At 44.4% G+C, this 19428-nt stretch overlaps 1 protein-coding gene and 1 long non-coding RNA gene across 7 annotated transcripts in view; one reads left to right on the top strand and one right to left on the bottom strand.

The window, feature by feature from the left end:
- FOXP1 (forkhead box P1) overlaps window positions 1-19428 on the bottom strand; it is a 597798-nt gene that overhangs the window by 11583 nt on the left and 566787 nt on the right. For 5 of the 6 annotated variants that reach the window (XM_060161347.1, XM_060161349.1, XM_060161350.1 and 2 more), the window contains 5 exons: window positions 10943-11144; window positions 10759-10838; window positions 10053-10154; window positions 6099-6220; window positions 4113-4182 (listed from right to left, as the gene is read on the bottom strand). In XM_060161347.1, coding sequence (XP_060017330.1) covers window positions 4113-4182; window positions 6099-6220; window positions 10053-10154; window positions 10759-10838; window positions 10943-11144 — 576 coding nt within the window. The remainder of the gene's footprint in view (window positions 1-4112; window positions 4183-6098; window positions 6221-10052; window positions 10155-10758; window positions 10839-10942; window positions 11145-19428) is intronic. The other variant, XM_060161351.1, reaches the window with a different exon arrangement.
- Window positions 48-16794, top strand: LOC132526846 (uncharacterized). Its single transcript, XR_009542719.1, has 5 exons — window positions 48-133; window positions 1040-1178; window positions 2348-2446; window positions 15877-15993; window positions 16448-16794. It is a non-coding gene; the product is annotated as an uncharacterized LOC132526846 (long non-coding RNA).

Genomic DNA, 19428 nt, shown 5'->3' with positions numbered 1-19428 from the left:
TGTAGTTTTCAGATAACTGGCTGAACGGTAACTCTAGGTAATCTTTCAGGCTCTGACCAATCACCTGGAATTGGAGGACTGAAGAAGAAAGAAATCTCTGGCAAAAGGAAGCTGTAAATCGTATTTCCTCTGGGTATGTAAGTACATCCTTACTGAAGGTGACAAAGTCCCTCCCTCCAAGCGAGTGTCAGCAACAGAGTGTGGAAGTGGCGGGGAAAAGAAAGAAATCCTCAACCCCGTGGTGGGATACTGCTCATTGTTTTTATCCTACTGCGGTTGAACAGAACGACCACCCCCGTCCTGAGATGCGGACAATAGTCAGACATACTTATCACTGGGCTGAAGTAGCCATGTTGTTGCATTTGGGTCATGATCCTGACCCAGTGACTCTTCATTTTATTAAAAGAGGACAGACGTTCAAAAACTGGCGGCTGTAATTAGACCCAGATTTATCAAAACGGCCCTCTTGCAGACTACACTATGCCTGCCTTTCCATCCTAATGAGGAAAAAAGTGCAATCACAAGACAATCTGGCGTGGTGACTCCAACTGGCCAGTCATACACGAGTCCAAACTAGTTTAGAAATCCTGGCTCTGGTGAGACAGTAAGAGCCAAAAACCAAGAGAGGACGCGTACAAAGCTGGGCTGCAGAGAATCCGCCTATTAAGACAATCGCAGTCTCACTCGCTGTACAAACTCCAAAGCCAGAAACGCCTTAGCCATCCAAGCCCCGCGATGGATGCCCCATCCACACCTACCGCAGCCCTGGCTAAGGGACTACTTCAAAGGCAGGCCCTCCGCAAGCCCACAGCTTTCCCTTCCCTTCCCGCCACTTCTGTATTTATATAACAACTGCCTTCTTTTAAAAAATGGAAAAAAAAAATCCTGTTTTCATTTCCAAATGTGGTGAACTCATTTTGATGAACAGCACATCTGAACATTCCTCACTCTCCTACAGTTTGTCAAATAATTTGCATCAAGTACTTTTTTCAACAGATCTCTTGTGACTGCAATAAAGCACTTTTTTCTTTTTTGGCAGAGCGAAAAGACAGACCCGCTGCCCGATTTTTTTACCCCCGCCCCAAGGTGCAGCTGGACAAGCATCTTGACTGTCTTTGTTTGAGACAACACAGTGGTCCTGCCTCTCCCCGACATGGAAGTTCTGCTGGGACCATCATGTGAGTCTCTTTTTCCTGGAAATACCACAAAGCCATTTCACTGCGGCAGTCAGAATGTGGCGAAAGTGGGGCCCCTCTCTAGCTTGGTATTTTTTCGCAGCTTCTCAAGTCAGTCAAAGATTGAGAAGTAAAAACAAACAAAAGGGAAATGTTTCTAAGGATGTAGTCTTTGGGACGAGCTGGTCACGTACAGGGCAACCTCTTGGGAATGATGCGTTCTCCGTGGCTCTTAATGCGTTCTAGGGCAAAGCTATTTCCGATGGGGACTGGATCATAAAACCTGGGCTGACAGTGGTGAAAGGCATCCCAAGGTAAGCATTTTACACTGATCCCTTGATTCTCAGACAAAAAAGACGTAATTGAAAAAAACCAGCCTGGTCGCCTTTAAAAAAACACGATCAAGTGGGCTGCGTAGAGAAACCTGGTGGCTCCTTCACGATAGAGCCTCTCGGACATTCTCTGAGCGACGGAGCAAAGCAACCCACCCGAGCTTCGAAAAATGTTCACCAACGGCTTCGGTCTAACCTAGTGGTTCTTTCTTTTTTGCTCGTTGATGTCTGTCTATTTAGGAGAGGGGGCCAGGGGTGGGGGGAAGGCTTACAATTTTTATAATGGACCTAATTTTATAAGTGGTCCTATGCCCACAGTATGTGGTTTCATATCACACTGGGCCCTCTGCCAAAAAGAAAGAAAGAAAAAAAAAAAGAACAAAGGTCCTTAAGTCAAGGTGCAGAACTCCCTAAGTCCTGTCCCTCTTGGAATGTTTGTTAACCGCTCTGAGACGCCCGGGGGAAAGGCAGTCTATAAATACGAAGCTTTACGGTTACCCTTAGTTACTTCACTTTTTCAGAGCATACTGCAATCTGTCCCGAGTCCAATGTTTTATTTCTGTAGTGGATTCGGCTGTCCTATTTTATATATTGTATATCACGCGTTATGTTGCTCTAGTAATCTTTTGAAGATGTTGTTCCACTATTATTTTTACTTGCCTTGAAAAATGCAAGTGGGCGGGAAGGGAAGGCCTGCTGGTAGACTCTTTATTTAATTTGCACAGCAGAAAGTTGTCCTAGGGGACTGTCTACTGACCCGGGACCCAGACTCCTAGAGGAGAGGAAAAAGATCCATTCCTCAAATCATGACTTGAGATGCATGTATTCACCTCACTGCAGGATGGACACCAAGTGTTCTTGGAAAACGGCAGCAGAGTTTGGGGCTATGGCTGAAATTAAGAAAGGGTGCAGAGGAGGCCAGGAGCAAATGTTTTAGAGGTGAGAGCAGTTCTGTAATGATAAAGCCTCCTAACTGACATTAGTCACAGAGTCAAGAGAATCCAGAGGATGGAGGATCACCGCTGCTGGTGGGTTGTTGTGTCGTCGTTGTTGCTTTTTTTTGGCCTTGCCGCCTCATGAATGTAAAATGTGCCTGTGATCTTAATACGATTCCAGGTAGAGCGGCCTTTAAATTCATACTTTACAACACTCCAGGGAAAATAAGCAGTTCCTCCTCTTAAATTTGGTTCAGGCTAAACACACACGCACGCGCGTGCGCGCGAAAGCTAAGGTCAGTGAATTTGCCTCTGAACTGAAACTGCGTAAGAGGCGTATCATCCATCCTCCGGAGCCTTGAGCTCCTGCTGACCGAACTGGGAAAACGGTTCTCCAGGGCGCAGGGGAGGTGCTCAGCAAACCGCTGTTAAACAGGAATAGCCAGAGCTCCCCTCCCGATCGCCTCTTCCCTGCACTCTGTTCCCCTCAACGCTGAGCGTCTCCACCGAGTTTGCATCATTAGCGTCCCTCGAGGAGCCTCTTTTACACTTCTCTCATTTGCGCCCTTCCCTCACAAAATTTTAGCATCTGTTTGTTTGTGCGTTACAGCCCTTTGCAGGAGCCCATGACGTTGTCATGTTTAAGTATCGAGAACGCATGCTGCAAAGGTCTGTCACGGGCTAGGATCACATAACGTCAGATCTATCTGTGTAGACTGTTGTCAGTTAAGTTACCGAGATCCCTCTGGACTGCGGTCTAGAACAATCCAGGTGGGTCAAAACATAACAGGACCACGGACGGGCCAAAGGACCCTGCCTACCTACGAACTCTGGAGGGGGGTACCCAGGTAAACCTTAAGGAAGTGTACTACAGTCTTCTCTTCGACCTGAGAGATGACTTTACTGTTGGGTAACGGAGCAATATGCGATAATTCAAAGGCTTGATGGGTGCCAGGGCTGCCCCGGTAACTCACGTTTGGGCGGTAACCTCCCTCCTGCTCAATCCCCGTGGCTTCGTCCCCTGGCAACGCCGGTTACGTAAGGAGGGCCTGGTTTGTCAGTAGGAAACAAACGTTCTGCGAGCTTATTACGTAACCTTGAGCAATCCGCTGGAAACCTAAAGAGTCTCTCCTTCAACACCTCTATCGCTTGAACAAAAACAGTTTACTTTTACCAAGCGAACCGAACCCCACCCGCCCCGCTCTCCCCAGTGAAAAGAGGCCAAACTGGACTTGAAAAGAAAAAGGAGCAGAAGAAGAAGAAGAAAAAAAGCTCCGCTTTCTCTTTAAACCCGTGAACAATAGAAGGTCATGTGACACAGTGGCCTATCACCCAGCACATTAATAGCTGTGCTAGAGTAATTACACTTGTGGTATTTTTGCCTCAAGTGAAATTCTGAAATAAGAGGATGGAAATTATGATACTGCTGATAAATATTAATAAGTGAACTTTTAATTTTTTTGCCACAATATTCAAAATGCTAAGCATCTTGCTAATGCTGAAGCAGCCCGACGTGCCTGCCTCCAGGGAGTACGATGCTTTGTGCACTTAAGAAAAAAGTTTAACGGAATTAAAATTTAATATCTAATTAGAGCGAGGCTAATATATTTTGAAATGAGTGCGGGAGCCATGTGCCTCCGCGGCACAGTCCGGACGGCCGTTCATCTTACCTGTAAAGCTGCATTGAGAGGTGTACAGTAGGCGTGGCTGGTCTGCATGTTTTTAATAAGGGAAGGGTTACTGCATAAGAGAAAGATAAAAACTCAAAGTTAAACGCAATCAACCCCCCGAGTGTTTTTCGCGAAGTCTCGTCTTAAAAGTCTCGTCTTAAGCTTGCCGCTATCTTTCCAAATCAATCAGAAATGTCCCCCAGCCAGAAGACCAAAGAAAAGGTGGGTTTCGGCCCCCCCACCCCCGCGCGCTGGCTTTGTGGGGGGCTGCTCTGTGTGAACCTCCCCGCCCCGGGGTGGGAGAGACTTTGCCCGTTCAAGCAAACTGGGGGTAAAAATTTTGGATGAAGTAATCATCGCCTCGGGCACTCCCTCCACGGATGAACTTTTGTCTGTCTCACAAAACAGCGACCTCCCTGTAAATGGGTAGTAAGCCGCCCGGACTCCAGCAGGAAGGCAGATGCTCTAGGGCCTCGGGCTGGGGAAGTCAGCGAGCGGACTGGCAGGGTTTCCTGGGAGCCAGCGGGAGGAATCTTGCCTCTTAAGCTTCTCCAGGATTTGAATTCTAGAATGAATGCTAGAGGAACGGCAGGGTAGCTCCGAAGAAAAGATCTTCAAGGCTCATTTATTGCCAAAAGAAGAAGATGGAGAGAAGGCCACTCCAGGGGAGGGTCAGGAGGGAGAGAAGGCCACTCCAGGGGAGGGTCAGGAGGGAGAGAAGGCCACTCCAGGGGAGGGTCAGGCAGCCGAGGCTGGGGTTCCAGTCCTTCGGGCACAGCCGCAATTTGGGAGGGTACGAGAATAATTTGATGCTGTGTCCATTACCGACCAAATGAAGACAAGATAGATGTTGTTTTAAGGACAGCTGTAGCCAGGAGGGATACAAATACTTGAAAAAAAAAAAAATCATACAGGAGGCTACTGAGGGAAAGAAAGGGGTGGCTTCCGGGGGCGGGAAATTATGTATGTTTCCCAATGGTCCCTAAAGGAAGGAGAGGCACGGGTCTCCATTTCTTTCCCATGCTTGGGGCCCTTTTGGCATTCATTTCACTATATTTATATCGTTGTACTGAGTGAGCCAAGAAGAAGAAATGTATCCCAGTAAATACACCTTTTAACTCTAAAGAAGAAGGAAGTTTCCTCTTCACTTGGAGGAATCAGGGGGTCACGCAAAAGCATTGGGTTATAGGGTCCCCGTAAAGCTGCTGAATCAAAAGCCAACCGATATTTGCATTAAAGACGTCAAAAAAGCATTATTCAAGGCACTGGTGTTCCAAAGAGAAACGAGAGAAATACATGTACAAATCACACGATTTAGTTCCGTTGCAGAAAGCCGTGGCACTGCTACGTGGTGAAATGCAAAACTATCATGGGATGAGTCAACCATGCAAAGCCAAAGCAACAGCAGAAACAAAAAACAAAAGCAAGTAAAGGCTCTTACTGTGCGACAAGCTCGTCAAAGTTTTCATCGGGGCAGTATTTGCGAGGACGGCCTCGTTGAATATGGCGGCCACGTTTAAACTCTTCATCATCAACTGTCCAAAAGGACCCAAACTCATCCTCTACTCTGATAAAGCACTTATGCAGTGAGAGGTTGGTGCGAATGGCACCCTGGGATAGGAGCAGCAGCAAAGGAGATGAAGTGGCAACAAAAGGAGGCGGGGTTGGGGGCAGAACAGACATCCAATACAGGGAACAGGAGAAAGAAAATAAAATGCAATAAGCATAAGCCAATGGTTTGTGAGGGTTAATATGCATTGCCACCTAAAAGCTACTAGCATGTGATGCAACAAAGACCAGCAAGCAGGGCAGGGGGACTGGTGGGTATACAAAACAGGAGGGATGAAATGCTTTTTTGCTTCCCTTAACTGAGACAACGTGAAACCAGTTCTTTGGTCTAACACCATCTAGCAGCCAAAAGCCTCTAGTTAACACTTGTTAGCGCAATCCAAGCTAGGCTAAGAAGTTCAAACATGGTGGACGTACCCACTGATCTTTTGTGGCCTTCGTTTTTGGAACTCTACTTCATCCACTGTCCATACTGCCCCTTTAACGTTTTCTACTCGCACAAAACACTTGTGAAGACTAAGATTATGACGCACTGCATTCTGCAGCAAGTATAAAAGAGAGAACATTTACATTTTCTATAAGAAAAGACTCCAAAAACAGCAGTACATTCAGCCTAACAGTCCACAGTTGTAAAACCGTCCCCGAGAACTGTAGCTCCCACCCCCATGGATGACCCTCCTGTGGTGAAGGGGGGGCCTCTTCCAAAATCAAAACCCCAAATGATGACTTAATTGTGCTTTGGCATTTTAGTCTAGTCTCTGGTGAACAGTTAAACAGAGGAAAGATTTTTTTTAACACGCCTATTAGCCCCCAAATAGGTTTCACGGCCAAAATATAAAAGTAACGTTAATACGACTTCAAAATCAGGAAACAGGTAAAGCATAAAACCGTCCCTTTTAAACCCACTTGTCTCTCAGACAAAAGGGGTAATTTATTTTAATTTCTTTAAGCCATGAAAGATGATAATTCCTACTGTTAAATACATTTTGCTTCTTTTTAATTCGTCAAAGTGTTGGCTTTAACACCTTCGACACATTTGCTCAGGTCTATTATGAAGAAATTGACATTGGATTTCTACCATCGAGAGTATCACCTCCTGTAGCTGATAGGACCGGGGCGGGGGCGGCAGTGAGTGACATGACCCTGCAGTGGGTCAGTATCCATTATCAAGCTAGGTCTTACCTTCCCAATTATATAAATGTTGGCCCTTACTATGGGCAAGTGCTTTTAATTAACTGAGAAAATGCCAAAGGAACCCATGAGTAGAACTCTCAATGGCAAAATGAGGATACTCTAAGTTGATGGTTTCTTTCCATAGACACGTTTCTTTCTTAGGGTTCAAAGTCATTTCCCGTCACTCCTAAGCTGAGACCCTTGACATGTGTAATCTGCCAAAGGAGCATCTCAACTGCAGGGTGAAGAGTTTTTGACATCTCATCCTTCCTGAGTTTCAGGAATAATCCGCACCCCTTACTTACACTAGGTACAGTTAACAAGCATGGCTTCATCTCTTTTTGAGTTCTCCTGGGTGAACGTGATTGACTGACACTCAAACCTGGACACGAGGCTATTTCAAAGAGACCCATATCATTTACTCCCAACTTTCTTCTTATAGGGAATGAGTAGGTGACAACAGGGGCTGGAGAAGTGGATACTTACACCACACCTCACATGCCTTGTAAGTCCCTCAATCCATCTGCTGCTATTGCTCACACAGTCTGTATTCCTCCCCTTAACCTGTGATATACTTCATCCTTCCAAGTGGCAAATCTTTTTTTTTTTTTTTTTTTGCGGTACACGGGCCTCTCACTGCCGTGGCCTCTCCCGTTGCGGAGCACAGGCTCCGGACGCGCAGGCTCAGCGGCCATGGCTCACGGGCCCAGCCGCTCCGCGGCATGTGGGATCTTCCCGGACCGGGGCACGAACCCGTGTCCCCTGCATCGGCAGGGAGACTCTCAACCACTGCGCCACCAGGGAGGCCCTCAAGTGGAAAATCTTGATCTCTACTTTGAGAGGTGTTTCTGTTTTTGGATGATCGCCATTAGCGACTCTGTGAGGAGTCATGCTAGAGAATGGTGATGTTTCTTGTCTGATATGGAATATTTAGAAGGTGACGAGAGAAGTGTTATCACGTGGCATGACGAACTGCTCACAAGGAGAAGCCAGAGGACAAACGCTCAAGGAATTTTTGAGGAATGTCAGCATAACTGGGGTGGGTTCAGACTTCCAGCTGACTACGAAAGGACACCCCTGATTCAAACAGGTTTGATAGGTCTACAACAAACATCTCTGAAAAATGCTGGGCGTGTTATAACTACAGCTAGTAGGGCAAATTTCCTGGCGTGTAAACTGTAGTCTGGTCTTTAAGTGGGCACTTTCTTTTGTAATACTGCACAAAGGCAGAGGATAAAGGATGCTAAGGGTCTACTGTTTATCTCCTACCATGACACTGAGGAGGCTGAAATAAATAAACCCAAATTTCCTGAAAAAGAAAGAAAGAAAACAAGTCCAGACAGAGCATGTGTACCTATCAGACACCTTACTGGGAAAAGAAATCATCATCTCATCCTAATCACTGTCTCAGTTTTCCAGTAAGTATCAAAATGTACAGAAGTGTACATTGTAAAGCCATGTCTGAAAAACAGGACTGCTGTAGACCTGTCTGAACTATATAGCCATGTAAATAAAACTGTAAAGTCAAAACTTAAGTTTTGTTTTCGAAGACTGTGCATCCAAGCAAAAGCAACTGGAAATGGAGAGTTTCCCACAAAAGCTGAGTGAACTCTTTCCACTCATGACTTTAACTGGGCATTTTATCTTCTAAGATGACAGGACAAATAAGGACACATGGAGAAAATTATACGTATTTATGAGTCATTAAATACTTCATTTAGGACTGTTTATATGAAGGGCACTTTTCCCTGCAGTTTCTGAAAATGAAAAAGTTAAATCTGAAGATCTGAGCTTAAATATCACATTCATAACGGGTAATTATTTTAAAACTTGATCATTCGCTATTTATAAAAGGCAATCTGAAGAAAATGTCTGCTTCATGCTTATACTTCCGAAATGCTGAAAAGCATTCACAGCTGAAGACTGTTTTCTATTTTACATCTCAAGGCAGGCTGAGGAAGAGAAGGGAAGGGTTTTGAACCTAGGTTCCTTCGGGGCCCACGTGTCTTAATGGAAATAAAAAAGCTACTTTGGGCCGTCAGAGATGATTCACAGCTCCGTAAGGCTGATGAATTAATTCTTTGGTTATATTCTTTCAAAACGCTATTTGATGAAGAATGTAGTAGAGGAAACAGCGTTTTCTGTTTCTGCTGTTGTTTTTCTCCCATATAAATTACGAACGGAGCAAGGAAGACCTGTATGTCCAGCAAAGCATGTTTTCCTTGCATCCTATAATAAATTCCTATCCTATTTCTAATAATAACGTGTAAAATATCCAAAAATATTTGCATTTTAAATATTTCTAAATTTTTTGGAATTTAGGGATTACAAGAATTCTAGATAGTAGTAAAGGTGCGAAAAAAAATATATGACTCTCAGATTGTACCTGCTGCCCCTTTTTCTAAAGCAAAACTATTAAAAACCGAGAAATTTAAAGTGCAAAAATCCAAAGACTGGTGAGGGCTTAAACCGAATACAATGGAATCACTACTAACAGAACCCACGAACCAACTGCTGAACTGGGATTGAGGTATGTCATGTGACCCCCAGGCCTTGCTGGGGGCATCCCAGGTGGAGCTATGGAATCTGACCCGTTTTACAGCAAATGCTATTACAGTGAAGTCACATATTTCAGAATTTGCTTTTCTTCCCCAGAGTGCCTGTGAATATCCGATGGACAGTCTCTCGACTTAAACAAACAAACAAACCCTTAATAATACATATATTGGGTTCTCCTGTAATAACTCCAATATACCTTGCTAGTACTTGGAGTGCATAGGTTAAGGAGCTTATATCCAACCAATGAAAGTTAAGTGTATCTGATCAAGTGTATCTGATCATTTCTCCAGGTTCCTGATGGTTAAAAAAAAAACCACGAAAGTTATCTACGCATTCTCTGCAAATACTGCTGGTGGCTAAAGACGGAAAACCATGAGGTCTGTGTACACGAGACAACGTCCTGCACATTCCAACCAGAGAGAGATGATTTTACTCGTTATGCCAACGTAATGGGACTCTTCCATCCCAGCATTTTAACCCCAGTGGAATTATTTTCTCAATCCAGTATGCCTACAAATTAGACTCTTTGAATGTAGCCAAACAATATGTTCGTAACTTACAACACCTGCATCTTACCGACAACAAACTCTCCTATAAATGCCAAGACCCAAGACTCAACAGGCCTGCAAGAAAGCTTACCTTCCATGTGGCAGCGTTACGCCGGAAGTAAGCAAACATTCGTGTGAACCAGTTATAGATTTCATTTAGTGTTAGCTGCTTCTCTGGAGATTCGAGAATGGCCTGTGAAGCAAAGGCAACAGAGAAAGATAATGTATGACCAAATCAACGGAACCGCCATTGTACGGTTTCTTGAAAACATAAAATAATCGTGACGCTGAGCTAAATCCTAAGGAAGGTTTCACGAAATGCTCTAAGATTAATGGCTGTATTTACCAGTTCAATAGCAAAATGCAAAATGGAATTATCTAATTGTTTGGAGTTTTTATTTCTGTTTCCGTACAGAAATATTAATTTATTAGTCATTCATAAAGCAGAATCAAAGAGAAATGCAAAACATTTCACTAGCTGATTAAAGCTCAGTAATTATTTAGAGCTCAGATTAATTCTAGGGATCAGAGATTACTGTAGCTTGTGATAATTGACTTGCCATCTTTAAACAGGCTCATTTTCACTGTTGTGTGAAATGAATTTCCTAATAATCACATCGTATTGTAATACTTAATCAAAAGCAATTATGTTATATATTGCAGATTTAAAAAACCTTATAGAACAGGTTTTAGCATGCTTGCATACTAAACGGTTTTAAATCTACTGCATCAATATAATACATCCATGTACACCTATACCTTCCGATATAATTTCTCATACCGCGTTATTTACTTACCTGCCTAATTAAAGATGCATATGTAAATGGTGGTCTAACTTCTGCGTTCTTATAAAATTCTTGGTTCTGCGCAATATCTGCTAAATAAGAATCATTGTCCTATTAATTATCACTTTTTACAAAGAGGCTGGTCGACAAGCATTGCCGATCACAGTTCTCCCCGCGGCAAAAATGGAGCATCTACCTGAAGAGATGGGCACGTTGTATTTGTCCGAGTACCGCCTGCGGATGGGTCCCACCGTGTGCATGCTGGTGGTGGTGATGACGGAGGGGCCTTGGGTGACGGGAGTGATGGGGGCAGTGGGGGTCGTAGGAGTATGAGGTAAGCTCTGTGGAGAAGCCTCTGATGCAGACTTGGAGAGTGTGACACTTGATACCAGATTCAGCTGTGAGGAAAGGAACAGTTCTTAGAAGACCTTCAGAAAAAAACAGAGCAACCAAGAAAGCATCTGCAATGCAGCAGGAATTATACAGGGGAGGCCTGGCTAGTTTTATGCCTCACAGTAGATTTTTATCATCAGCTGAAACAGGAGGCGAGTTCCCATGTAAAAACCATTCACTTTATTTACTTACTAAAATTTCTAGCATCCTGTCCTGTGATTCTTTTTTTTCTGATTTATTTTTTTTATTGTAGTTGATTTACACAATGTTGTGTTAGTTTCAGGTGTACAGCAAAGTGATTCAGATACACACACACACACACACACACACCTATATCTCTCTCTATATATACGCATATATTCCTTTTCAGATTTTTTTCCCCCATGTAGTTTATCAAATAATATCTCGTACGATGTTCTCCTTTCCTGTTGTTGCTGAGACAGGTTTTTTCCCAAAGACAGTTAAACAAGCATTTACAGACCCAAAAGGGGTTACCTAGCCTGGTGAGTTTGAGAAATTCTGGGTCAGGACGTTTCTTTAAGCACAACTTTGCACCCTACTATGCCTTGTAAATCTCGAAGCGGGAGAGGGAGTCCTTGTAACCCCACGAACGCTGATGTTTCAGGAAACACCAGTTGGGATACACTGGTATCAACCTGAGCTCTTAGAACTTTCTGGAATGTGCTAGTACAAGCGAGAAACTGTTTTTACCTAATTTTAATAAAAAGGAAAGTTGTACTAGAATAGCCACATATAGCCACTGGCTACACCACACTGGGACGGGCTAACTCAACTCCAGGATGACACTTCACGGATGGGAACTACTGCTGAGAGGTCTGGCCTGTGACTTGTATTAAAAAGAGTGGCACCGGATCCAGTGAACATCCATTTAGTTCCATTAGTTGGCAGAGACTAACCTTTGAAAGCTTTCTCTGTCACCTTCATGAAACTCTATCCAATGTGGGATTGGAATCATTTGTTTAAAAAGAATAGGGCATAGGAGAGATCTGGAACTGTAAAACATTTTAATTTTTTTCCTTCCAGTTTCAAATGCGTAGTAACAAAATGGAATAATCCAACGCTTCAAGTCCGGAAACACACACTAGTTATTTGCAGGAGCACAGAGGAAAATCAACAAGCCCTGTTTCGGTCCTTCCTTCCTTCCTTCTTTCTTTCTTTCTATCTGTTTCTCCTGCACCTTGAAGTGTTTCTCTAATTAATAACTGGAAACACGAGCCTGTCCCCCTTTGCAAAAACTCGTTGCTACTGAAATATTAAGTCTGGCTACACTGAAGAACTTGGTTGTTCTCAACAGAGTTCTTACAGTTTACCCAGAACTGCCCTCTGAGGAACTCGTAGCTGCCCCCAGTCCAAGAAAGTTTGGCAAAGTAGCCTTACTTGGTATCACTATCTCAAACCAGATTGTGAATCACTTAACAAATTAAGTCTGGTTCACCACTGCAACAGTCCTAAGTCCAAGACATTATTTGTGGAAAGTATTAAAAATGAGATTCCTCTGAGATCATAATCAAAGAACAGATTAAAAGAGAGTTCTAATTTGTTGGGAAGACTCAACCTTACTCATACCCTAGTAATGAGAAAGATCAAATATCGTTGAGAAAGTATTAATGGAAAAACATAAACATGGCACTGGAAACTGAACGCTGGGTTGCAAGCTTTTGGTTGGGCTTTCCTTTTTCTCCCTCCCTTTAAACGCTGACTCAGCCAACACCAGACCGCCGCCGCTGCCGCCGCACCCCACCCCACCCCGCCCCGCCCACCACCGATCCCTACACCCCATGCTCCCCCATGCCTGATAAGAGCAAGCTGTGGAGATGGTACCACCCTTATGAATCCCCCAGCAAGCTGGGCAGACGCTGGGAGCTGCTTTTCTTATTAGTGCTGGAAACTTGACTTCGTGACACACATTTGCAAACTAAGTGCTCACGGGTCCGGCGTGGCAGCCGCGGCGGGATGGAGCAGATCTGGGAAGGCTGGGGCTGACCTCCTCTTTGCCTTGGGCCTTCATCACTGACCAAGGACAGGAACAGCGTGTCTAAGCATCAGCCCCAGCAACGGGTCAAGGAAATCAGCGCACGGAAGGCTAATGCTCATCAGTATACAGCTTTTAAAATGCAGATGCTCTTAGGCTTAAGAGGATCCCAGCGCTCGGGAAAGTCACGGGGACCATTTGTAAAGACCACGCTGTGAAGCCCGGGCCACCGCCTGGTCTCGCTGAATTCTCATACCATCACGAACACTTGAGATGTTGTTACTCACGTTTCACAGATAAGCAAACACAGGCTCACGGGAGATTAAATAACGTGCCCATATTCACAACCTGGACGCAAAATCACATACACACTGGAGATTCTAGGCCCTCTGTATAACAGTCTCCTTACGCCCAGACAACGGGAACCATCAACAGTATCCGGGTTCATTTTTCTGCACGCTCATTTTTGGAAGGGACCTGGGGATTAGCTTTTATCCCTGCTTACAACTGACATTCAATAAATCTTCCCCAGCAAACATACGGCAATGGGAACTGAAACGACAGAAGAAGGAACAGAACAGACAACTGCTGCCCTCGAAGGGCTTACCGTCAAATGCAGACACTGATCAAAGGAAAACAGGCAGAGCAACCGTAAAACAATTCCGAGAACTAACTCTGCTTCTGGGCTCTTCGGTGGAAGAACAGTACCCTCAACACCACGACGTTCTTTAAAAGGTAATGAAAATTATAATATAAATACAGCGTCCACAGGGAACATGCACGCTCCTTTCCAGTTCCGTGAGGAAGATCACCAGGCCCACTGGGTTCTAGTTAATTGCCCAAACCCCAGACTCGTGGAAACATTCAGCAAGTGCAGGCCCATCTCTTGGGAGCTCACCTACAAGAACAGACAAGCCCCACGATACGGGTACAAAGTCATAAAACATGCAAAGAATGTCATTCTTGCAGCCTTAATACTTGGACTGTTTCTACTGAAAAAGCAACAGTCGGGAAGAAAATCCCTCCCGGTTAGCACGATCCACGAAGAAAGATGCAGCTGAATTTTCTGGAGGCTCTGAAACACAGGTACCAAGTGGAAATCAACACCAAGCCCGAAGAGAGCAGAGAGGGTTTTTTTTTTTTTTTTTTTTTTTACCAGGCTTGACAAATGACACCGTGATTCACACCCACTGCTGGGCCGTCTCTAATAAGCCACAGAGGAAGTAGCCAATCTCGGCTAATTACCAGATAAAAATGTATTGTAAGGACTCTAATTAGGAGACGCGGATGGAGGTGATCTAATGATTAAATGCTGCATTCGACTGACCCCACCATCAATGTGCAGTGGTGCAAGATGTCACTGGAATATTTTGTAGAAACAGTAATTTTATTTCGAGGAGGGGAGGCAGTAATATTTGTAATGATGGCTATGAGGTAAACTAATTAAAAGACAGTTCCTAGAGGAAGAGGGTGGCTGAGAGCAGCTGTGGCCATTCCAGAACCAAGTGCCAAGTCTCCACAGAGGAACTGCAGTCAAGTGGAAAATTTCTGCCTGACCTCTGCCCCTGCTATTAATTTGCAGGAAAACTAATGACATATATACATATTCCCACAGAATTGCTCTAATTGCTAATTTGCCAAAGGAGCCCCGATTCCAAATCAAACACGACTGTAGCCTGCGAGGGAAGAAAGAACAAAAAGCGGTAAACTCCAAACACAGGGTGCTTCGCCTCGCGGAATCATCTGAAGGCTGAACCAACAAGTTAATGAAATGTCAACCTTGTCAACGGTGATCGAAGTTTCTTAACTTTTAAACTCCGGCTGGATGATCACATGCTGGTCTCGAGGAGAGACCATCTTTGGGGAGGAAGGTCACGAGGGAGTGATAAGATGCGGCAGGGGGAAGGTTTCAAGATAGGCTCTGCGTTCAAACCAGACCTGCTCTTTTCATTAAGGTCTCTCTCTGCAAAAACTGGACCCCCTGCGCCCCCCACCACACACACAAAAATTAATTACAGACGTAGAACAGCAGAGCAAACCGGGAACGGTGAGGGGTGTGCGGCAATCTTGCAAGATTCACCTGAACTGTAAACTATTAAAACTTAATAATAGAATCATCAATTAGAAATGAAAGCACGTGTGCTTCGTGTTTTTGACTGTAGCTCAGGTTGGGAGAGAGAATTTTTTTCTTCCGGGGCCTGGAGCAGGAAGGGATGGGGACTCTGGGAGGGTTTCTTTTCCTATTTTTCAGATTGTGTTCATTTTCTATTTAAAAAGAAGTTGCTATGTTTAGAAAAGTTAGTAACTCTGATATTTTCTACATGGCAAGTTTCCATCATGTGATGATTTGGGCAAAGATAATCTCTTTGAAACGCCGGCCAAAAGCTTATATTCTTATGTCACTTAAGATTGCCGTTGGGCTTTATTTTTTTAGTTTCTATGCACTCTCAACCGTCAGCTTTTCTCCCAGGTCAGTTCCAGGGGTGACTATCCTAGAAATCTTACCCATCCGAACAACTGGAACCAGCCCAGCTGCCCGGGACTCTGCCGAGCCCCTTTTCGAAAGATTTATCTTTCGTTTTTAAACAGTAACCTCCTCTCTCTCTTTTAAAGACGGTGAGTCACTCCCATTTTTTTAAAAATCAACAAACGGCTGAGGTAAACCCCAGACAGAAACAGACTTGTTGTAAGCATTCCCATAAGGACTCATCTGGATTTTTGTTTGTGCTCTTGCCTCGCTTCAGAACAGATGCTGAGAACAAAAGGCCAACCTGAAACCCAGACACCGAGGGACCCAGCCGCTCAGTATGGACTTTGGGGCTCACTCGCTTTTCTGCTGTGGGTTCGACTGGCCTGAGCAGGTGAATCCTAGACACGAATCCCTCACGTTCAGAGGTGGCCTTTTCTGAGGCTGGAGGGACGGGAAAGATGTTACCAGATCGTGGCAGGGGGTTGGGGGGTGGCCTTGGGGAGAGCTCTCTCTGCCTGGTCCTGCTACTGCCTTAGATCTGGGCCCTGGCGCCGGGCAGTGACCGAGAAGGTGGTCGTCAGGATGAACCTCAGGGTGGGGGACTTCGCGAGAAACAGTATAGAAACATCCCGTGTGTGTGTGTGGTGCTTGCGAATCTCTCTTTATGACGGCATCAAATTATTCCCCCAACTCAACAGCCAGGCTGCAGCGAGCAGCCCACAAAATCAGCCACTTCGTTGAGAGACCCCCCCTTTTGCGGAGCGGGGGGCATGGGGCGAGGGAACACACGGACGGACACACTCTCTCTCTCTCTCTCTCCCTCTCTCTCTCTCTGTTTTTATTAGTAGCTAAAAACGATTTCCAAACAGTCCTAACTGCTACGGTTGGAGGAAACGAGAATGCGTGCAAAGGAAAATCTAATACTGCCTTTCGCCTCAAATAGCCAAGTTCTTGTGTTTTACAACATGTCCATAAAGAAGATAGTACCTACACTGTAATTACTTGCCCACCAAATCTGAAGGGATGTGGTTTCTCCAGAGCTGGGAGCTGTTCTCCGGTGGGTAGGAGGAGTACCCTAAAGCAAAGCCTACCTCTTACGTTCTCAGGATTATAGAATATGACCTACGGTATTTTCCTGACCATATGATAGTGAAAAAGTCTTTTTCAAAAATCCTTAACTTAATAAAGTATTATTACAGACATGCTTCTTGGTGCTGGTTGTTATTATTTTATCCTCTGAGTGAGGCCTCCCTCCAAGGACAAGCATTCACCCCCAAGCAATCCATTTTGGCGTTTACCTTGAGAACATGAACTGGTACCGAGTTTGGAACAAAAGAATATCATTCTCATTAGGACAGTTTACGATCGCCTGATTTTTCGCTTGTGCTTCTCTGAACACGGAAAAGAGACGAATCTTTTAAATCGCCAACGTACAATACACGTGGGCCATTCTGTACGTATGGCAAGCCCGTCTTTGCCCACTGTATGTCCCCCGTTGCTAGAATGTACAGCTCTGTTCTGGTAAACTTTTCCAAGCAGGGGCCAGCCTTAATAAAATTAAAAGCTTCTTAGTAGAATTATGACAAACGAAAAGCTTATTTCAGCTGCTGTTGGCCATTCCTTTCTCCCCTCCACTCTGATCATCTTCACACACTTTCCCAGTTCCCTTCCTCAGAGACACAGACACACGCACCTGCTCTTAACCCGAGAAAAGAGTCACGAAACTCGCTTCTTTCCACTTCTTCCTATTCATCTTTTAGGTTTCACCTTAGATGTCACCTGTCCCAGAAGTCTTTCCTCAACCCCCACCGTCTAGGGCAGCGGTCCACACACTCACTCCCCCGAGCACAGCTCATGCCAGGGAGAGCCTGGGAGTGTGTCTCTGGTAGTTGGTCCCACGAGACCCCAAACACCTCGATGGCAGGGATGGTTCTGTCTGGTTTAACTACCCTATGTCTTCCTGTCGCACGTCCAATAAATATTCGTTGACGCAATAATTCGATTTTAAATCCAGGAATTCTCTTCACGAAAACAGCGTGCACTGCAGTTTGAGTCCTGGGTATAATTACGAAAGGAAAGGTTTTTATCGGTTTAAAAGATTTTCAAGCAAGCAGGAGGAGATGTTATCGGAGGCACGTGTGGAACAGGACCGCCGTAAACCCCTATTCAGTTCCTCTCCACGCTTTCCAGTGGGAGTCGCGCTCAGACCCACGCCTAAAAACTTGGGATTCTCCCGAGATGAGCACAGCCTCTGATTAGCCAAATGGGAACATGAGTTCCACAACAGCGTCCAGCGAACACGTCTACAGGCTGCTGTCAGAACAATCCAAGAAGGTTTTGGCAGTGAGATGGGAACGGGTTGGATGACTGGACACAGCAAATGACACTTACCACCCAAATGGCATTTAGTGAAAAGCAACGTTTACAGCAAAGCATTCTATCACTTAGTGACTAAGGATTTTAAAATAAACACCGAGTTCCTTTTTAAACAGAAATGGAAAAAAGAAAAAAAAAAAAAAAAACACTCCACAAACTTCCTGGCAAGACTCTAACGTGAGAGTCCCCAGCTAAGGTTAGATCTGAATCCCAGGGACTGCTTCCTTCAAATCAGAGAGTCTAGAACGATAGGCATCTGAACATACACCGTGCGTTCTACTATTTCAGGTGGAATAAATCAATTACAAGCAAAAGGGAGTCTTCTGCACCTTAGAACCGATCATCAGATAACTCTGTATCCCTAAAGTTGAAAGCATCAAGGGTTTGCTCTACGTCTGTCCACCCCTCCCCTTTTTTTGGGCAAAGAAGTAAAAATGTATGCAAAACACTACACGTCTACCTTTTATAATTAATTTCCCAATGCCTCACCTATACATATTTTAATAATTCCCGATTTATAAGATGGTATCTATAATAAAATTTTCTATTTTCCAATGAATGAAAAGAAGGCAGGTTCTCTCTGGCAACAGAGTGTCACACAATATCTGCTTGTCAGGCACCAATTTTTACTTCTTACATGTAAGTTACAGGATAAGGAATTTATAATGCTGCCTGTGAAGGGAACCACTTTTCATACACAAATGTGATCTTTTTTTTTTTTTTTCCAAAGGGTAATACAACAGTCCATTTACATAAACTAATCCAAACAATCTATGTATTTGACAATGGCAAACCTCACACAGACGGCCTATTGTTGGTTTACATCTTGGAGTTCTTTATATTGGCTTGTAGCACGGCTCTAACTGTCAAAGGTTTGACTTGGACTCCAAATAAATGGTTATAGAAGTGCTGTGCAGCGATATTGGACTTCTTTGCAAAAGAAAACCTGCTGCGTATGAATTCAAAAGCTATTAATTTTTCAGTCAAAAATATTCGTGCCTATTTCTTTTAATAAAGAAATACTGTGCTGAGCTACTAAGAGATAATGTTGACTAGTGGTAGAGAATTTTCAACAGAGCAGTTAAAAATACATTTAGTAGGAGGTCCCCCTTCGAAGTTATAATTTTCTAGCATGTAAAACATTTTTTTAAATACTAATCAAGACAAACCTTCCTGCCCTGTGCATTTCCCCCAGGACCGCACTTTCCTGTTTATTGGCTGCCTAACACGGGTCCTCATGGAGATTCCCAAGGGTCCCTTTTGTGGCCTATGGAGGCCTATGTATATGGCGCTCCCTGCCGGCATCCAGCGCCATCGCTCGCTGAGTGCCCCGTGGGGTTTTGCAATTCCTTTTCTGCTTTTATCCCTCCTCCTCCCAAGGAGCCTCATGATCCCAAATGAGTATATTCCTAGAGGGCGGAGTCCAAACATTATTCTAGTTCTCATAGTT

The sequence above is a fragment of the Lagenorhynchus albirostris genome, chromosome 10 (assembly GCF_949774975.1).
Source record: "Lagenorhynchus albirostris chromosome 10, mLagAlb1.1, whole genome shotgun sequence".
Taxonomy (NCBI): domain Eukaryota; kingdom Metazoa; phylum Chordata; class Mammalia; order Artiodactyla; family Delphinidae; genus Lagenorhynchus; species Lagenorhynchus albirostris.
The sequence above is the reverse complement of the archived record's forward strand: the minus strand, read 5'-3'. Positions and strand labels throughout refer to the sequence as shown.